We start from the raw sequence: 19,508 nt of genomic DNA, 5'->3' as shown, positions 1-19,508 counted from the left end.
TTGGCAAACATGACTATTTTTATTATTTTTTTAAATTTATTTTTTATTTATTTTAATTTTTATTTATATTTATTTTTTGGCTATGTTGGGTCTTCGTTACTGCACGTGGGCTTTCTCTAATTGTGGCAAGCAGGGGATACTCTTCATTGCATTGTGCGGGCTTCTCTGTGTGGTGGCTTCTCTTGTGCTGAGCACAGGCTCAAGGCACTCAGGCTTCAGTAGTTGCAGCACTGAGGCTCAGTAGTTGTGGCTTGAGGGCTTAGTTGCTCTGCAGCATGTGGGATCTTCCCTGACCGCATGATGGAACCCGTGTCCCCTGCATTGGCAGGCAGATTCTTAACCACTGCAGCACCAGGGAAGTCGGACTATTTTTATTATTACTAGATATCATATTAAGGATCTAGAACCACAGGGTGGTGTACTGAATATCAGGTATGGAAAAGGACTTTCTTTTTTCTCATATAAGTGGTGTGATTAGTTGAGAAAATTCTCATATCACCCAAATCCTTCTCTGTGAGGTTTGTTTATAAGGCAGATTTTTCATCTAATGAGAAAACAGGTGTGATTTTAGAGTGCAGGTCAAGGAATAACTTGATCTTTGTAGCTTACCACAATGTAAGATGTGAACCAAACTCTGCTGTAGATTTGCTTTTTTTTTTCCCTTTCCTATATCTTTAAAAAATTAATTAATTAATTGGCTGTGTTGGAGTCTTTGTTGTTGGACACGGTCTTTCTCTAGTTGTGGCGAGCAGGGGCTACTCCTTGTTGTGTGCAGGCTTCTCATTGTGGTGGCTTCTCTTGTTGTGGAGCACAGGCTCTAAGCACGTGGGCTTCAGTAGTTGCAGCATGTGGGCTTTAGTAGTTGTGGCACATGGGCTTAGTTGCTCCGTGGCATGTGGGATCTTCTCAGACCAGGGCTTGAACCCGTGTTCCCTGCGTTGGCAGATGGATTCTTAACCACTGCTGCACCAGGGAAGTCTTCCTTTCCTATATCTTGATAAGTGGATTCAGGTAAGAATTCTGACTGAAGTCAGGAGCTTAAACAGCATGGGTCATGTGTTTAGGCTAAAGAAAGAACAATCAAGATCCAGCTAAAAATGGAGGGAGAGAGATGGAATCCAAGGAATCATGTTTTTGTTGTTGTTGCTGTTTTAATTTAATTTTTATTTTTTGTTTTTGCATTGGGTCTTCGTTGCTGCAGGCGGGCTTCCTCTAGTTGTGGTGAGCAGGGGCTACTCTTCATTGTGATGTGTGGCTTCTCAGTGCAGTGGCTTCTCTTGTTGTGGAGCATGGGCTCTAGAGCACAGGCTCAGTAGTTATGGTGCACAGCCTCAGTAGTTATGGTGTGCAGGCCCAGTAGTTATGGTGCACGGGCTTAGTTGCTCTGAGGCATGTGGGATCTTCCCCTACCAAGGCTCAAACCCACCTCCTCTGTATTGGCAGATTCTTAACCACTGCGACATCAGGGAAGTCCCAGGAATCATGTTTTATGCAAAGGAAATGAGTTTATGAACAGTGACCTAGCAGAATAATCTAGAAAAAAAGTGAGAATTTAGTGAACCTGCCACCGGGGCTTTACCTTAAGTAGGGCTGGAGTCTACATAATCTGAGAAAGGACCTTCCTTAGTGGCCAGGAGCTTTCAGGCAGTGAATTCTAACTTTGATTGGAAGCAGATAGTCTTAGGAAGAGAAATCAAATTCAGAAAGAACCTAGCAGAGAAGAACCTGAGCTATCTGGTAAGCTGGACCAGGCTAAGCTATAATACGAGGGTGAGTCAAAAATTATCTGAAACTTCTGTTGGCAGCACTGTCTTGTCAGTGCTTTCCGTTCAAGGCTACTGTCTCCCCAGTCACAGCTGTGCAGGTGTTATATCAGTTCATTTGTAACGGTGGTGCTAGAAAAAATGGATGCCCCACTTGTGATTTGCACGAAAGAAGAGCAGTGTGCAGTGATTCGTTTTTTGTGGTCTGAGGGTGTGCACATTCACACACGTCTGCCCACACTGTCGATACTGCGAAAACTTCGTTTTGAGATGTTAAAGCATCCTCCCTATAGTTCTGATCTTGCTCCATTGAACTTTCACCTGTTTGGTCCCCTGAAAGCAGCCCTATGAGGACGAAAATTCACTTCTGACGAAGAAAGTGGTGCATTCGTGGCTTGCAGCTCAGCCTAAAACATTTTTTAATGAGGAAATACAAAAGCTTGTTGACAAATGGACAGAGTATATTGAAAAGCAAGGTGGTTATGTCGAAAAATAATTTGTCTTTTCTAAGTTAATTAAAATAAATTCTACAGCTGGAGTGCAGATAACTTTTGACTCACTCTTGTACATTACATCTGAAATTTTACTCTGAGATACCTCACACCTTTTATTAGGTAGATATGCTTCATCCTAAAACGTAGACCTAAGAGCCATCCTACTAATGAGAAATCTTTCTCAGAGAATTAGGATAGGACTGTGTTCCAAGAGCAGAAATCCCTTAGTCCTTAGATGGGGGCCAGAGAGAGAAAGCGTGCTCTCTACAGGGGATTTCACCATGTAGCCTCACTCATGTAGTTAAAGAGATAGTAACATAATATCATAAATGTGGCTAGTAGGATCTATTAAATAAGAGCACATTGCTGATGAGATTAATATCAAAGTCAGAGGATGCTTTTGTAGGGATGTGGTAGCTTTTACAAACAGATGCCCTGTGAAGCATCTGTCTCTGAATCAAGTGATACTCTCTTATCACCACTATTGGAGAAAAGTTTCATGTGCATGAAAGCACTAGTGATGTTGCCGTTGTGTTTGAGGTTTGCCTTTGCACAGAGATTCTCATTTCATCTGAGACTAACACTGGATAAAGCTATTCTTTTATTATTCTTATTTTTCTGTTACAGAAATTGATGACTTGGATGCCGTTGTACCTGCAGTAAGGAAATTAAAAATACTTTCATACTGAAAACAAATCAAATCATTTTTACTGTGTAAATTGCATTCTGAGTATTTTGTAGGATGGATCTTACTCTGAGACAAAGGTTATAAACTGTATTTACTCTCAGAATTCACCCCCTTCTTTCTGTTGAGTCCTTCTCCATCCATATAATTTTTATTAACTTTGAGATTGTTTAATAGAAAACAATTGCTAAGTTTAATTAGTAAATTAGTGGTAGATCCTTTAATCATTTCTTAAGCAATTCTTGAGTGCTTAAAATTTAAGACTGTTTTTTTAAGTACAGTGTGTGAGTAAGAGAGAAACTTAGGGAGAGATAGTGCAAGTAATAGAAAGGTTGCATTTAAGTTCAGAGTTTAGTGACCTTTTTGGTTCTGGGAACAAGGAATGCCAGTGGCTCTCTTTAGTCCAGCCAGCAGGAAGCTGTTGCTTTCCTGGCAAGGAAATGGCACATTCTATTAAGATATCCCACATAACACTTGCCCTTTCAGGGCAGAAGGAACAAAAGGAAGAAGGAAAAAAAATTTTTTATAGTGTTAGAGTAGGAAATGAATTATGAGGTAAAATAGATGAGTAGATGTCTCATAAAAAAGTGTCTTTTTGCTATCTTGATGTGATGTAGTTTTTATAAGGGCATGAAATCTTAAATAAAATTTTTGTAAAGAATTTCCAAACATAAGTGTTCTCAATGACTTATTTGTATTCCTCACAAATAATGAGTCATATTCTCTTACTAGGCTGGGCCTTCCTTGGGCACCCTTCCTGGTTCACCCTTGCTGCATTTTACAAAAGAGTAGCTTTCTTGCTGCTTTCTGCTTATTCTGTATTCTCAGTATTCATTCTGATTTTCTTAAAGGACAAGTGTCTGCTTCACATCCTTGAGTACAGGCCACTTTTTTTTTTTTTTTTGGCACACGGGCTTAGTTGCTCAGCGGCATGTGGGATCTTCCTGGAGCTGGGATCGAACCCGTGACCTCTGCATTGGCAGGTGGATTCTTAACCACTGCGCCACCTAGGAAACCCCAGGCCACTTTTGATTACTGCCGCTCCCTCACCCCCAACCCCTGCTTTTATAAGTAACAGGCCTAGGAAGGCTTCTCAGTTATTCTTGTTCATTGTCATGTAGAATATTGTAAAGAATTTCCAGGAAGCAGCATGGTGGAATGCAGAGAGTAAAAGTCAAAAGATAAGCACCCAGGTCCTTAATGTGGTGACCTTAGGGATTAGACTTAAGATAGTATCTTAGGTTTTTTTCTGTATTTAAAATTCTTTGTTTTGTTTGCCTGCAATTACATTTCTAAACACTAGCTCACAATTTGTGAAAGAACCTTTGTCTTTGAGGGTTGGGCAGAAAAAGTATTTGGGTATTCAGTAATGTAAATGCTCTTAGTTGATTAGATTACTCCAAGAAATTGTTATGAGCCAGCTTGGAAATCCAACAATTTTTTCAAAGGAAGAAATATAATTTTTTAAATTGAAGTATAGTTTACAATGTTGTGTTAGTTTCTGGTGTACAGCAAAATGATTCAGATATATATATATATATATATATATACACACATACATATTCCTTTTTAGATTCGTTTCCATTATGGTTTACTATATGACATTGAGTAGAGCTCCTTGTGCTCTACAGTAGGGGCTTGTTGGTTATCTGTGTTATATATAGTAGTGTGTATCTGCTGATCCTAAACTCTTAATTTACCCCTCCCTCACCTCTTTTTCCCTCTGGTAACCATCAGTTTGTTTTCTGTCTATGAGTCTGTTTCATAAATAAGTTCATTTGTGTCATATTTTAGTTTCCACATATAAGATATCATATTTGTCTTTCTCTGACTGACTTCACTAATATGATAATTCATGAGTTTATCCATGTTGCTGCAGATGGCATTATTTTATTCTTTTTTATGGCTGAGTAGTATTCTAGTGTGTGTGTGTGTGTGTGAGAGAGAGAGAGACATCTTTACCCACTCATCTGTCAATGGACATTTAGTTTTTTTCCATATCTTGGCTATTGTAGGTAGTGCTGCTATGAACATTGGGGTGCATATATCTTTTTGAATTATCATTTTCTCTGTGTATATGCTCAGGAGTGGGATTGCTGAATCAAATGGCAACTCTAATTTTAGTTTTTTAAGGAATCTCCATACTGTTCTCTGTAGTGGCTGTATCAATTTACATTCCCACCAACAGTGTAGGAGGGTTCCCTTTTCTCCACACCTTCTCCAGTATTTGTTATTTGTAGACTTTTTTAATGACAGCCATTCTGACTGGCATGAGGTGGTACCTCATTATAGTTTTGATTTGCATGGAAGAAATATAATTTTAAAATTATGTTAATCTAAATTTTGTCTACTAGTTTAAGAGCCTGTGGTTAACTCTTAGTTTAAAGCAGAGGTTTTCAGGTTCTTCTTCAGAGAAGAAGTGTTTTGGAGGGCCACTGAGAAGGGACAGTGCGCTAGTAGGAAGAACATTAGGCCTTGTCTAGCAGATCTACCTTTATCCACTTTTAATTATTTAAAATATAAGTACTGCAACCATTGTTTAGCTCTTGATTTTTTACAATTTTATTGATGTATAGTTGACATATAATAAATAGTGCATATTTAAAGTATATAATTTGATAAATTCTCATATACATATATACTTGTGAAACCATCACCATGATCAAAATAATGAACATACCCATCACTCCAAAAGTTACTTCTTTCCCCTTCATGATCCCTCCCCAACCCCACTGCCATCCCTAGGCAACAACTGATCTGCTTTCCATCACTGTAGACTAGTTTGCATGTGATGGGATTTTTTTTTCCTTTTTTTAAGCTCGTTATTGGAATATAATTGCTTTACACTCTTGTACCAGCTTTTGAGGTACACCAAAGTGAATCAGCTGTATTTATACATATATCCCCATATCCCCTGCCTCCTGTGATTCCCTCCCACCTTCCCTGTCTTGGCCCTCTAAGGCATCACCCATCATCAAGTTGATTTCCCTCTGTTATACAGCAACTTCCCACTAGCTATCTATTTTACAGTTGGTAGTGTAAATATGTCTATGCTACTCTCTCACTTCATCCTAGCTTCCCCTTCGCCCCCTGACCAACCCCATGTCCTCCAGTCCATTCTCTGCATCTGCATCCTTATTCTTGCTGTGTCACTGGGTTCATGAGTACCATTTTTTCTTTTCTTTTTTTTAGATTCCGTATATATGAGTTAGCATACAGTATTTGTTTTTCTCTTTCTGGCTTACTTCACTCTGTATGGCAGACTCTAGGTCTATCCACCTCATTACATATAGCTGCATTTCATTCCTTTTTATGGCTGAGTAATATTCCATTGTATATATGTGCCACATCTTCTTTATCCATTCATCTGCTGATGGGCCTTTAGGTTGCTTCCATGTCCTGGCTATTGTAAATAGTGCTGCAATGAACATTACGGTACATGTTTCTTTTTGGATTATGGTTTTCTCTGGGTAAATGCCCAATAGTAGTGGGATCACTGGATCATATGATAGTTCTATTTGCAGTTTTTTAAGGAACCTCCAAACTGTTTTCCATAGTGGCTGTACCAACTTACATTCCCACCAGCAGTGTTGGAGAGTTCCCTTTTCTCCACACCCTCTCCAACATTTATTGTTTCTAGATGTTTTGATGATGGCCATTCTGACTGGTGTGAGGTGATACCTCATTGTGGCTTTGACTAGCATTTCTCCAGTGACTAGTGATGTTGAGCATCTTTTCATGTGTTTGTTGGCCATCTGTATGTCTTCTTTGGAGAAATGTCTATTTAGGTCTTTTGCCCATTTGTGGATTGGGTTATTTGCTTTTTTGGTATTAAGCTGCATGAAGTGCTTGTATATTTTGGAGATTAATCCTTTGTCCGTTGCTTTGTTGGCAAGTATTTTCTCCCATTCTGAGGGTTGTCTCCTTGTCTTGTTTATGGTTTCTTTCACTGTGGAATAGCTTTTAAGTTTCATTAGGTCCCATTTGTTTATTCTTGATTTTATTTCCATGATTCTAGGAGGTGGGTCAGAAAAGATCTTGCTTTGATGTGCGTCATAGAGTGTTCTGCCTATGTTTTCCTCTAGGAGTTTTACAGTGTCTGGCCTTACATTTAGGTCTTTAATCCATTTTGAGTTTATTTTTGCATATGGTGTTAGGAAGTGTTCTAATGTCATTCTTTTACATGTTGCTGTCCAATTTTCCCAGCACCACTTATTGAAGAGGCTGTCTTTTTTCCATTGTATATATTCTTGCCTCCTTTGTCAAAGATAAGATACCCATATGTGCTTGGGTTTACCTCTGGGTTCTCTATTCTGTTCCATTGATCTTCCTTTCTGTTTTTGTGCCAGTACCATACTATCTTGATCACTGTGGCCTTGTAGTATAGTTTGAAGTCAGGAAGCCTAATTCCACCAATTCCATCTTTCTTTCTCAAGATTGCTTTGGCTATTCGGGGTCCTTTGGGTTTCCATGCAAATGATAAGATTTCTTGTTCTCGTTCTGTGAAAAATGCCACTGGTAATTTGATCGGGATTGTGTTGAACTGGTAAATTGTTTTGGGTAGTACAGTCATTTTCACAATGTTGATTCTTCCAATCCAAGAACATGGTATGTCTCTCCATCTGTTTGTGTCGTCTTTGATTTCTTTCATCAGTGTCTTAGAGTTTTCTGCATACAAGTCTTTTGCCTCCTTAGGCAGGTTTCTTCCTAGGTATTTTATTCTTTTTGTTGCAATGGTAAATGGGAGAGTTTCCTTAATTTCTCTTTCTGCTTTTTCGTTGTTAGTGTATAGGAATGCAAGAGATTTCTGCGCATTCATTTTGTATCCTGCTGCTTTACAAAATTCATCAATTAGTGTTAGCAGTTTTCTGGTAGAGTCTTTAGGGTTTTCCATGTATAATATGTCATCTGGAAAGAGTGACAGTTTTACTTCTTTTCCAATTTGGATTCCTTTTATTTCATTTTCTTCTCTGATTGCTGTGCCTAACACTTCCAAAACTATGTTGAATAATAATGGTGAGAGTGGGCACCCTTGTCTTGTTCCTGTTCTTAGATGGAATGCTTTCAGTTTTTCACCATTTAAAACGATGTTGGGACTTCCCTGGTGGCACAGTGGTTAAGAATCCGCCTGCCAATTCAGGGGACATGGGTTCGATCCCTGGTCCGGGAAGATCCCACATGCCACGGAGCAACTAAGCCCGTGTGCCACAACTACTGAAGCCTGCATGCCTAGAGCCCGTGCTCCGCAACAAGAGAAGCCACTGCAATGAAGAGCAGCCCCTGCTCGCCGCAACTAGAGAAAGCCTGTGCACAGCAACGAACACTCAACATAGCCAATTAATTAATTAATTAAAAAAAAAAAAACGATGTTGGCTTTTGGTTTCTCATATATGGCTTTTATTATGTTGAGGTAATTTCCTTCTATGCCCATTTTCTGGAGAGTTTTTATCATAAATGGATGTTGAATTTTGTCAAAAGCTTTTTCTGCATCTATTGAGCTTATCATATGGTTTATATCCTTCAATTTGTTGATATGGTGTATCACGTTGATTGATTTGCGTATACTGAAGAATCCTTGCATCCCAGGGATAAACCCCACTTGATTATGGTGTATGATCTTTTTAATGTGCTGTTGGATTCTGATAGCTAGTATTTTGTTGAGGATTTTTGAATCTATATTCATCAGTGATATTGGTCTGTAATTTTCTTTTTTTATGACATCTTTGCCTGCTTTTGGTATCAGAGTGATGGCGGCCTCGTAGAATGAGTTTGGGAGTGTTCCTCCTTCTGCTATATTTTGAAAGAGTTTGAGAAGGATGGATGTTAGCTCTTCTCTAAATGTTGGATAGAATTCATCTGTGAAGCCATCTGGCCCTGGGCTTTTGTTTGTTAGGAGATTTTTAATCACAGTCTTAATTTCCACACTTGTGATTGGGCTGTTCATATTTTCTATTTCTTCCTGGTTCAGTCTTGGAAGATTGTATTTTTCTAAGAATTTATCCATTTCTTCCAGGTTATTCAATTTATTGGCATATCATTGCTTGTAGTAGTCTCTCATGATCTTTTGTATTTCTGCAGTGTCAGTTGTTACTTCTCCTTTTTCATTTCTAATTCTGTTGATTTGCATCTTTTTTTCCTGATGAGTCTGGCTAATGGTTTATCAATTTTGTTTATCTTCTCAAAGAACCAGCTTTTAGTTTCATTGATCTTTGCTATTGTTTCCTTCATTTCTTTTTCATTTATTTCTGATCTGATCTTTATGATTTCTTTCCTTCTGCTCACTTTGGGGTTTTTTTGTTCTTCTTTTTCTAATTGTTTTAGGTGTAAAGTTAGGTTAGGTTGTTTATTCGATATTTTTCTTGTTTCTTGAGGCAGGATTGTATTGCTATAAATTTCCCTCTTAGAACTGCTTTTGGTGTGTTCCATAGGTTTTGGGTTGTTGTGTTTTCATTGTCATTTGTTTCTAGATATTTTTTGTTTTCCTCTTTGATTTCTTTAGTGATTTCTTGGTTGTTTAATAGCGTATTGTTTAGCCTCCATATGGTTGTAATTTTTACAGTTTTTTTCCTGTAATTGATATCTAGTCTCATGGCATTGTGGTCAGAGAAGATGCTTGATATGATTTCAATTGTTTTGAGTTTACCGAGGCTTGATTTGTGACCCAAGATGTGATCTCTCCTGGAAAATGTTCCATGTGCACTTGAGAAGAAAGTGTATTCTGTAGTTTTTGGATGGAATGTCCTATAAATATCAATTAAGTTGAGACGGTCTGATGTGTCATTTAAGGCTTGTGTGTCCTTATTGATTTTCTCTTTGGATGATCTGTCCATTGATGTAAGCGGGGTGTTAAAGTCTCCTACTATTATTGTGTTCCTGTCGATTTCCCCTTTTATGGCTGTTAGCATTTGCCTTATGTATTGAGGTGCTCCTGTGTTGGGTGCATAGCTATTTATAATTGTTATATGTTCTTCTTGGATGGATCTCTTGATCATTATGTAGTGTCCTTCCCTGTCTCTTGTAATAGTCTTTCCTTTAAAGTCTACTTTGTCTGATATGAGTATTGCTACTCCAGCTTTCTTTTGACTTCCATTTGCATGGCATATCTTTTTCCATCTCTTTACTTTCAGTCTACATGTGTCCCTTGGTCTGAAGTGGGTTTCTTGTAGGCAGCATATAGAAGGGTCTTGTTTTTGTATCCATCCAGCCAGTCTGTGTCTTTTGGTTGGAACATTTAATCCATTTACAGTTAAGGTGATTATTGACATGTGTGTTCCTCTTACCATTTTCTTAATTGTTTTGGGTTTGTTTTTGTAGGTCTTTTCCTTCTCTTGTGTTTCCTGCTTAGAAAAGTTCCTTTAGCACTTGTTGTAAGGCTGGTTTGGTGGTGCTGAATTCTCTTAACTTTTGCTTGTCTGTAAAGCTTTTGATTTCTCCGTCAAATCTGAATGAGATTCTTGCTGGGTAGAGGATTCTTGGCTGTAGGTTTTTCTCTTTCAGGACTTTCAGTATATCCTGTCATTCCCTCATGGCCTGCAGAGTTTCTGCAGAAGGATCTCAGCTGTTATCCTTATGGGTTTTCCCTTATATGTTATTTGTTGCTTTTTCTCTAGCTGCTTTTAATATTTTTTCTTTGTGTTTAATTTTCATTAGTTTGATTAATATGTGCCATGGTGTATTTCTCCTTGGGTTTATTCTGTATGGGACTCTCTGTGCTTCTTGGACTTGATTAATTATTTCCTTTCCCATGTTGGGGAATTTTTCCACTATAACCTCTTCAAATATTTTCTCAGACCCTTTCTTTTTTTCTTCTTCTTCTGGGATGCCTATGATTTGAATGTTGGTGCACTTAATGTTATCACCAAGGTCTCTGAGACTGTCTTCCATTCTTTTTATTCTCTTTTGTCTTTCCTGCTCTGTGCCAGTTATTTCCCCCATTCTCTCTTCCGACTCAGTTATTCATTCTTCTGCCTCAGTTATTCTGCTGTTTATACCATCTAGAGTATTTTAAATTTCAGTTATTTTGTTGTCCATTACTGTTTGTTTGCTCTTTAGTTCTTCTGAGTCCTTGTTAACTGTTTCTTGTATTTTCTCTATTTTGTTGTTGACATTTTGGATCATCTTTACTATCATTACTCTGAATTCTTTTCAGGCAATTTTCCTTTTTCCTCTTCATTTATTTGGTCTTGTGGGTTTTTTCCCTGCTCCTTTGCCTGCATGGTGTTTCTTTGTTTTCTCATTTTGTCTAATTTATAGGATGTGCTGTCTGCTTTCCCTATGCTGCCTGGTAGTAATGCCTCTTGTTTCTGCCCTCTGCCCCCCGTGGTGGAGTTTGTCCAGTGTCTTGAGTATGCTTCCTGGTGGGGGGTTCTGGTGCCTGCTTTCCAGTGTGTGGCTCTGTGTCTTTTCTCTCTGATGAGCAGGGTGGTGTCAGGTGGTATGTTTTAGGGTATCTGTGAAGTTAATATGGCTTTAGGTAGTCTGTGTGCTGATGGGTGGGTTTGTGTTCCTGTCTTGTTTGTAGTTTGGTGTGAGGTATCCAGCACTGGCAGTTGCAGCCAATCGGATGAAGCCAGGTCTTAGACTCTGATACCGGGCTCTGTGAGAGTTCTCTGCAATTAATCTTCCCTATGTCTGAGGACTCCCTAGTAGTCTAACATCCTGGATTCAGTGCTCCCTCCCCAGAGCCTCCTACTTGACTTCTGATGGAGTAGTCCAGACTTCAGAGGTTGCTTGTCCCAGCAATAAAGGGGTTCAAAGAAGACTGTCCAAGCCCCAGACTAGTGGCAGAGTGTTGAGTCAAACAAATACTAAATCAAGAAAACACATACGTGTACAAGACACACAAATACTGAATCCAATAGAACATAAGGCACTAGAAAGACCTGAGAGAAGAACCCCAGTATGCAATCAGACAATCAAAAGAGAAAACCAACAGAAGTTCAAAACCAAAAAAACCCAAAAAACAAAAAAAAAAAAACACACCACACACACACAAACACAAATCCAGGGAGATTTTGAAAGCTAGGATCAAATATAATAAAGAGCAAGAGTACCACCAGATGGACTGAAGATTCTCAGAATGAAATCAGACAGTTATACTTAGAACTAAGATAAAGAAAACACCTAATAATAAAAACCAAAGCAGTGTGTCATCTGGAAAATAAAGCAAGGAAACAGAGCGGACTGATAATATTGTTTATAAGTATATTAACATAAAATAAACTAAAAAAGGATAGAAGACAGGGCAACAGAAGAGCGTAGTGTGACTGGAAATATGAAAAGAAAAAGAAAAGAGAAAAAAATAGAAATGTGTAAAAAATAGAGAAGGAAAGAAGGTAGGAGATAAAAGTTAGCACTACAAAAACCTTAGCTAGAAATAGAAATATGTAAAAATTCTAAAAATAAAAATAGAAGAAAAGAATAAAAAGATATGTTATAATATGTGTAGATCCCTTAGGACTAAGATCATAATTAATTAAAATAAAAAACCACACACACACAAACACATATCTTGGGAAATTTTGAAAGCTAGGATCAAATACAATAAAGAGTGAGAGTACAATCAGACAGACTGAAGATTTCCAAAACAAAATTAGACAGTTATAATCAGAACTAAGAAAAAGACCAAACTTAATAATAAAAACCAAAGCACTGTGTCATCTGGAGAATAAAGCAAAGAAACACAGCCACACAATAATATTGATTATAAGTATATTAAGATAAACTAAAAAAGGATAGAAGACACAGCAACAGAAGAGTGTAGTGTGACTGGAAATATGAAAAGAAAAAAAAAAACAGGAATGTATAAAAGATAGAGATGAAAAGAAGGTAGGAGAGAAACAATCAGCACTACAAGAAACTTAGCTAGAAATAGAAATATATAAAAAGGCTAAAAATAAAAATAGAATAAAAAATGTTATAAAACGTGTAGATCCCTTAGGACTAAGATTGTAATTAATTAAAAAAAAAAAAAAAACTAGAACTGACCCCAGAATGGACCAGATGAATAGAATTAATACTAATATTTCTGTTTCCTTGGGGTCTCAGCTGTAAGTGTCCTTCTACCTGCCTTGGGTTTTTTGTATTACTCTGCGACCAGCAGAGCTTCCTTTATTGTTCGTCTGTAAGTGTTGGTGTGTGGGAAGAGAGAGGGTACAATACTGGCTCCTTCCCCTGGTAGTAAGTGAGCAGTGGTGCCCAGCGTGGGTCACAGCGGCTCGGGCGGTTCCTGTTGCAGAGGGATACTGGTGGCTCAGGCCGAGAGAGTGACTACAACCGTGGCTCCTCCCCCCTGCTACAACTCCACTGGGGTGCCCTGCTTGGGTCATGGTGGCTCAGTTGGCTGTGGCAGTGCCTGTTGCAGAAGGACGCTGGTGGCTCAGGTGTAAACAGAATACCTCCAGAGCTGGGCCACTCTGCAGGCTTTTGGCTCTCGGCTGCAGGCACTCAAGGCCAGCCCCGCCCAGGGGCATTTGTTATCCCTGAGTACATTAGCCAGGCCCAGAGGGGTCCTTCCTTTGTCCATCGCAGGTGCCAAGAGAGAGGCTACATCCGCGGCTCCTCCCCCCTGCTTGTGAGTCAGCAGTATCAAGCTTCTGCCATGGCCGCCTAGTTTTCTGCAGTAGGCATTCTCTGCTGTGGATTTCTTCCCTCCTGTCCTCTCAGTCCGTCTCCCCATTGCCAACAGTGTTTCTCACTGTGAACCAGTTCTCCGGTTCCCACATTCCAGCTCCCAGACCCCCATTCAGCTGTGAACCGACGTCTCAGTCCAGACACACTGAGCCGTGGTGCGCACCCTCCGTGTGTTTCTCATTCTTTCCTGTCTGCTACAGATCAGCCACTTCATCCCTTTGAACAGTCCCAAATGCCTCCCTTCTGATCCAGGGAAATTCCCCATTGGAGAAGAGGTTTCCCTGTCAGATAAGGGATGTTTCCCCAGATTGGGCAATCTCCCGTTTCAGATCCCTCCTGCCCCAGGGTGTGGGACCCGTCCCTTTCCTTTCTTCTCCTCCTCTTTGTCCTTTTTTTTTCTTTCCCTCTGTCCTATCCAGTTATGTCGGGATCTTTGCATTTCTTTCTGGTGTCCAAGGTCATCTGCTGGTGTTCAGCTGGTTCTCTGTGGGAATTATTGTGTCTTTTGATGTATTCCTGATGCATCTGTGGAGAGGGATGCATTCCACATCCTTCTACTTCGCCGCCATCTTCTCGTGATGGGATTTTATAGAAATGGAATCATACAGTATGTTCTCCTTTTCATCTGGCTTCTTCCACTCAGCATAATTATTTTGCAGTTGTGAATGTTGTTCCATTTATTAATAGTCTGTTCCTTTTTATTGCTGTGTAATATTCCATTGTATGAATACACCACAGTTTGTCTATCCATTCACCTTTTGATGGAAATTTAGGTTATTTCCAGTTTTTGACTACTACAAATAAAACTGCTGTGAACATTTGTGTTCAGGTCTTTGTATGGACATATGCCTGATATTCATTGTCTTGAAAACCATTGTTTCATATTTTTTGGTTTTGGTCTGGTTGGTACAGGTGGAAGTGTAAATTTTCTTTCTGCTACTCTGTCCTGGTTAAAAGTGGAAGTGTATTGTGTGAAAACTTGTAGGGTTTCTTATGTTGCCTTTTTATTATTTTTTTCTATTTTTATTGCATTGTAGTCAGAGAACATGGTCTTTTTTGGTATTGAATCTTTGGAATTCATTGAGACTTTCTTTGTGACTTTATTGTGATGAATTTCCACATATTCCACAGGTGCTTTTAAAAGTCCAATCTTTCATACATACATATATATACACACACATATATGTATATATTGAGCTATTAATATGTTATTTAAATCTTCATTTCTATCAGTTGTCTTGTCTGACTTAGTTTATGGGAGATACTAAAACCTCTGGACTTGTCAAATTTTGTTTTTATATCTTGGGCCTATTTTATAAGTATTTATAGATTCATAGTTAATAATATCTTCTTGATTATTATCTCTGTTGCTACCTGTGTTTTTTACCTTGAATGCAGTCTTGTCCTTTTAATTAATAGTTGCTAGTATTTCTTTTCCTCCTTTTTCATTTATTTCACTTATCTTTTGTTATGTTATAAAATATAACGCATGCTAAGTATGGTAAAAACCATAAATGTCAAGTATAATGAATGATTATAAAGTGAACACCCACGCAACAACCAAGAAATAGAATATCCACCAGCACTCCAAAAGGCCTCCCCCACACAGCATATGTGCCTTCCCCCAAGAGGTAACTGTTAGCCTGACTTATGTTAGTCACTTGCTTGTTTTTTTTTTAAATAGTTTTGCCAGTTTTGTGTGTATGCCTAAACCAAGATAGTTGAGTTTTGCCTCTTTTTGGACTTTATAAAAATGGAATCTTATTGTATATGTTCTTTTTAATTATTCTTTTTTTCAATACTACATTTGTACTGTTCATCCATGTTGTGTGTAAGTCCAGGTCATTTGATTTCATTGGTGTCTGGTATTCCTCTATGAATGTTACACAATACATTTGTCTATTCTACTAGGGATTGGCATTTGGGTTGTTTCTAGTTCTTGGCTATTATGAGCTACTGCTGCGAACATTCTTGTACATGCATCTTCGTTCAAGAGGTTTGTGTGCAAGTTTTCTAGAATCAATATCTGAGAAAATAAAATTTGAAGGTCCTAGAGTAAAATACATCTAACGATGTGAATGGAGCCTCTGGAGTTGTATAGTGTGTGACTTTGATAATGTGTATCTCAACTTTAGAAGAAAATGCCAGTTTTCCAAAGGGGTTATACCAATTTATACTCCCACCATTAAGGGTTTTTTTTTTTTAATAAATTTATTTATTTATTTATTATTGTATTGGCTGTGTTGGGTCTTTTTTGCTGTGCCCGGGCTTTCTTTTTAGTTGTGGTGAGTGGGAGCTACTCTTCGTTGTGGTGTGTGGGCTCCTCATTGCCGTGGCTTCTCTTGTTGTGGAGCATGGGCTCTAGGCGCATGGGCTTCAGTAGTTGCAGCACATGGGCTCAATAGTTGTGGTGCATGGGCTCTAAAGCACAGGCTCAATAGTTGTGGCACATGGGCTTAGCTGCTCCCCGGCATGTGGGATCTTCCTGGAGCAGGGATCGAACCCGTGTCTCCTTCATTGGCAGGCAGATTCTCAACCACTGCGCCACCTAGGAAGCCCCACCATTAAGGTTTGAGAGTTCCCACTTTTCCTTATCTCCACCAAATTTTATTAAGTCAGATTTTTTATTTTTGCACTGTAGTGTATAGAGCTCTTACTAATGATGTTAAACATCTTTCCCTTTGTTTATTGGCCATTTGTATTTATATTTTGAAGTGCTTCCACTTGTATTTATTTTTTGAAGTGCTTGTATGTGTCTTTGGTTCATTTTTCTATTGGACAGTCTGTCTTTTCCTGTTATTTGAGAGTTATTTATTTATTCTGGACATGAGCCATTTGACAGTTATATGTGTTGCAAATGGGTCTTATACTGGACGTTCTTTTCTATTCTTTTGGTCCAGTTGTTTCTCCCTGCATTAGTCCCCCACTGCCTTCATTATTTTAACTTGAAAATAAACTTTGGTATCCAGTTGAAGGCTTCCCACCCTTTGTATTTTCATGTATATTGAATCTGATTATCAAGTTACACACACATACAACACATTGAGATTTTTATTGAACTTTCATTAAACATAGGATTGGTGGGGAAAATCAGCATCTATAACGTTGGGTTTTCAAACTCCAAATATAGCATAGCTCTCCATTTGGTTAGATTAACATTTCTTAATAAAGATTCATAATTTTCCTATAGGGATTATTGTTGGATGTAGTCATAGTATTTGATCTTTTATATATTTATAAACTATCTTTTTAAAATTTCATTTTCCAACTATTTCAGGAACAGAGATCTAATAGATTTTTAAAAAATTTTTTAATTTTTTGGCTGCATTGGGTCTTTGTTGCCGTGTGTGGGCTTTCTCTAGTTGTGGTGAGCAGGGGCTACTCTTAGTGGGGTGCATGGGTTTCTCACTTGCCGTGGCTTCTCTTGTTGCGGAGCACGGGCTCTAGGCTCGTGGGCTTCAGTAGTTGCAGCATGGGGGCTCCGTAGTTGTGGCTCATGGGCTCCATAGCAAAGGCTCAATAGTTGTGGTGCACAGGCTTAGTTGCTCTGTGGCATGTGGGATCTTCCCGGACAAGGGCTCAAACCCGTGTCCCCTGCATTGGCAGGTGGATTCTTAAACACTGCGCCACCAGGGAAGTCCCACACAATTGATTTTTAAATACTTACCTTCTATTTAGCAACCTTGCTAGAAACTCTCTGATTAACTCTAGCAGTACATCTTTAAATTATTTTGGATTTTTATGTTCATGATCATATCATCTGCATATAACAACAGTTTTGGTGAGATACACCTGTTTTTTCTTGCCCAGCTACATATGCCACAGTACAGGGCTGAGTAGAAGTGGTGACAGGAAGGAGCCCTTTCTTGTTCCACATTTCAAAAGGAAATCTTTTAATGTTCTACCATTAAATACAATGTTTGCTACCATTACTATAAACAGAAATCTAAATTACCCTTGGGTATATCTTTTTTCATCCTTTTATTTTCAACACATCTGTGTGTTTGAAGTGAACCTCTTGTAAATAGTATATAGCTGTACTTATTTACATGGAGTTTGACACTGTAGGTTTTAATAGTAGGTTTATTGTGATTACAAGTATATTTAGAAGTCTTTTGCCTATCTTTTGTATTTTCTATTTATATTTTTCTATGCTACTTTTTTCCTTTTTATGTTTTGGGGGGGTACTGAATTTTTTTCTTCTTCATTACTGACTTGGAAGTTTTATATTTCAGGTCTGTTGATTTTTCTTTTGTTACTCTATTTTATTGGTTATCTTAAAATTTTTAATATATATTTAGTCAAGGTCAGGAGATAGAAAGTACATTGCACAGGTAGCCTAACAGGAAAAAAATTTAAAACAAGAATTGCTAACTAGTAAAGGTAGTTAACTACTAAAAGGGGACAAAAGAGGACTCTAAGGGGTATGCAGTAGCAACTTCAGAAAGCAGATACTACCCCCAGGGATAAAGGAGAGTGAACAAGAAAGGAACTTAGAAACTTAAAGAGTGCCTTCCCACCAGGCTGAGATTTAAACCTTTGAGTAGAGGTCTGGCTGCCATAGGAACAGGCAACCCACTTGTGGCAAAGAAACTTGCCAGAGGGCGCTGGATGGTGCTGACCCACTAAGGCTGTGTTTATGGTTGCAGAGCCCAAGGGCATGAGCCAAGAATAAACTGTGGTGGGTGCTTAGGTAACAGAGAACAGCCCCACATGACAATCAGCTAGCTGCCATGGGAAAAAGCACCTCAGCAGAAGAGAGAAAAAGCCCCTTCTTCCCACTCTGGCCTTGCAGTGTCCCTCCAATGCCCGCAATTAGAAAGCCTCATCTTAAGCGCCCTGGCAAAGGAGAGGAGGCTGTGGTATCTCTAGTATCAAAGTAGGGCAAAGATGGGTTGATTTGGAGCTGAACGGTAATAAACTAGTAACTGCCACATACTTATAATTTATTTTTAAAATAGAAAACTATATTTTCTTAAGATAAGGACTACTTTAACATTCCTCTGAACCAGCTTCATGTTCCTTCTTAGATGTCAGTACTAGCATTTCAGTGCCACTGTGTTTCTGAACCCAGTTTTTGCAAACATTTTTGGTTTCTTGCTTGCTTACTTGTTTATATTTCTTAAACAATCAAGACTTACTTAGGTTTACCAGCATTTTTTACGGATTTCCTTGCTCTCTGTTGTTTCCCACATGTACTTCTGCCTTAATATTACATTCTCCTTCTTGCTGAAATACATCTAGTGGCCATTTTTCAGTTTGGTATTCCCATGTGCTTCATATTTTTAAAAAATATTGATTTATTTGGTTGCACCAGGTCTCAGTTGCAGCAGGCGGGCTCCTTAGTTGCAGCTCGAGGGCTCCTTACTTGTGGCAGGCAGGCTCCTTTAGTTGTGGCAGGCTAGCTCCTATAGTTGTGGCACTTGGGCTCCTTAATTGTGGCATGTGAACCCTTGGTTGCAGCATGCATGTGGGCTCTAGTTCCCTGAGCAGGGACCAATCCCTGCATTGAGAGCACAGAGTCTTAACCACTGTGCCACCAGGGAAGTGTTTGTACTTCATATTTTTTAAATTATTTTTGTTTTATAATTTTTGCCTGTTAGCTTCCCTTTAGTGGGAGTTATCTGCTGCAGTGGTCCAATATGTGCCCTAGATGGGCATGACAACCCTAAGGGCCATGTTTGTGGTTGCCTCTGTCAGGGCTTCACATGGTTCCAGGTTCTAAAACAATTTTCACATTAGTTTTGAGGTGTAGAGGTTTCCACACCAAGTCAATTGTGTGTAGTTTCAGACCCTGTGTTTCTGTAGGAGAGAATAGCTGATTGTTTCCACCCATTGCTGACAACCAACTCCTTGTCGCCATTGGCAGCCAAGGCGCTTTCTGATGACAAAACTTTTCAGGGTCCTCGTCCCTTGCATAGTAGATTTGCCTTC

At 38.9% G+C, this 19,508-nt stretch overlaps 2 protein-coding genes across 15 annotated transcripts in view; one reads left to right on the top strand and one right to left on the bottom strand.

Annotated features, from left to right (window-relative positions):
• Nucleotides 1-3,597, top strand: part of CEP70 (centrosomal protein 70) — a 91,117-nt gene extending 87,520 nt beyond the window's left edge. For all 10 annotated transcript variants that reach the window (XM_057739563.1, XM_057739565.1, XM_057739571.1 and 7 more), the window contains one exon: nucleotides 2,885-3,597. In XM_057739563.1, coding sequence (XP_057595546.1) covers nucleotides 2,885-2,946 — 62 coding nt within the window. In that variant the 3' untranslated portion in view covers nucleotides 2,947-3,597. The remainder of the gene's footprint in view (nucleotides 1-2,884) is intronic.
• The window catches only part of ESYT3 (extended synaptotagmin 3), a 92,808-nt gene that overhangs the window by 23,046 nt on the left and 50,254 nt on the right, over nucleotides 1-19,508 (bottom strand). The gene's annotated exons all lie outside the window — the stretch shown is intronic.

Source organism: Hippopotamus amphibius, chromosome 6, assembly GCF_030028045.1.
Source record: "Hippopotamus amphibius kiboko isolate mHipAmp2 chromosome 6, mHipAmp2.hap2, whole genome shotgun sequence".
In the NCBI taxonomy this organism is placed as follows: Eukaryota; Metazoa; Chordata; class Mammalia; order Artiodactyla; family Hippopotamidae; genus Hippopotamus; species Hippopotamus amphibius.
This window is presented reverse-complemented; position numbering and strand designations above follow the sequence as displayed.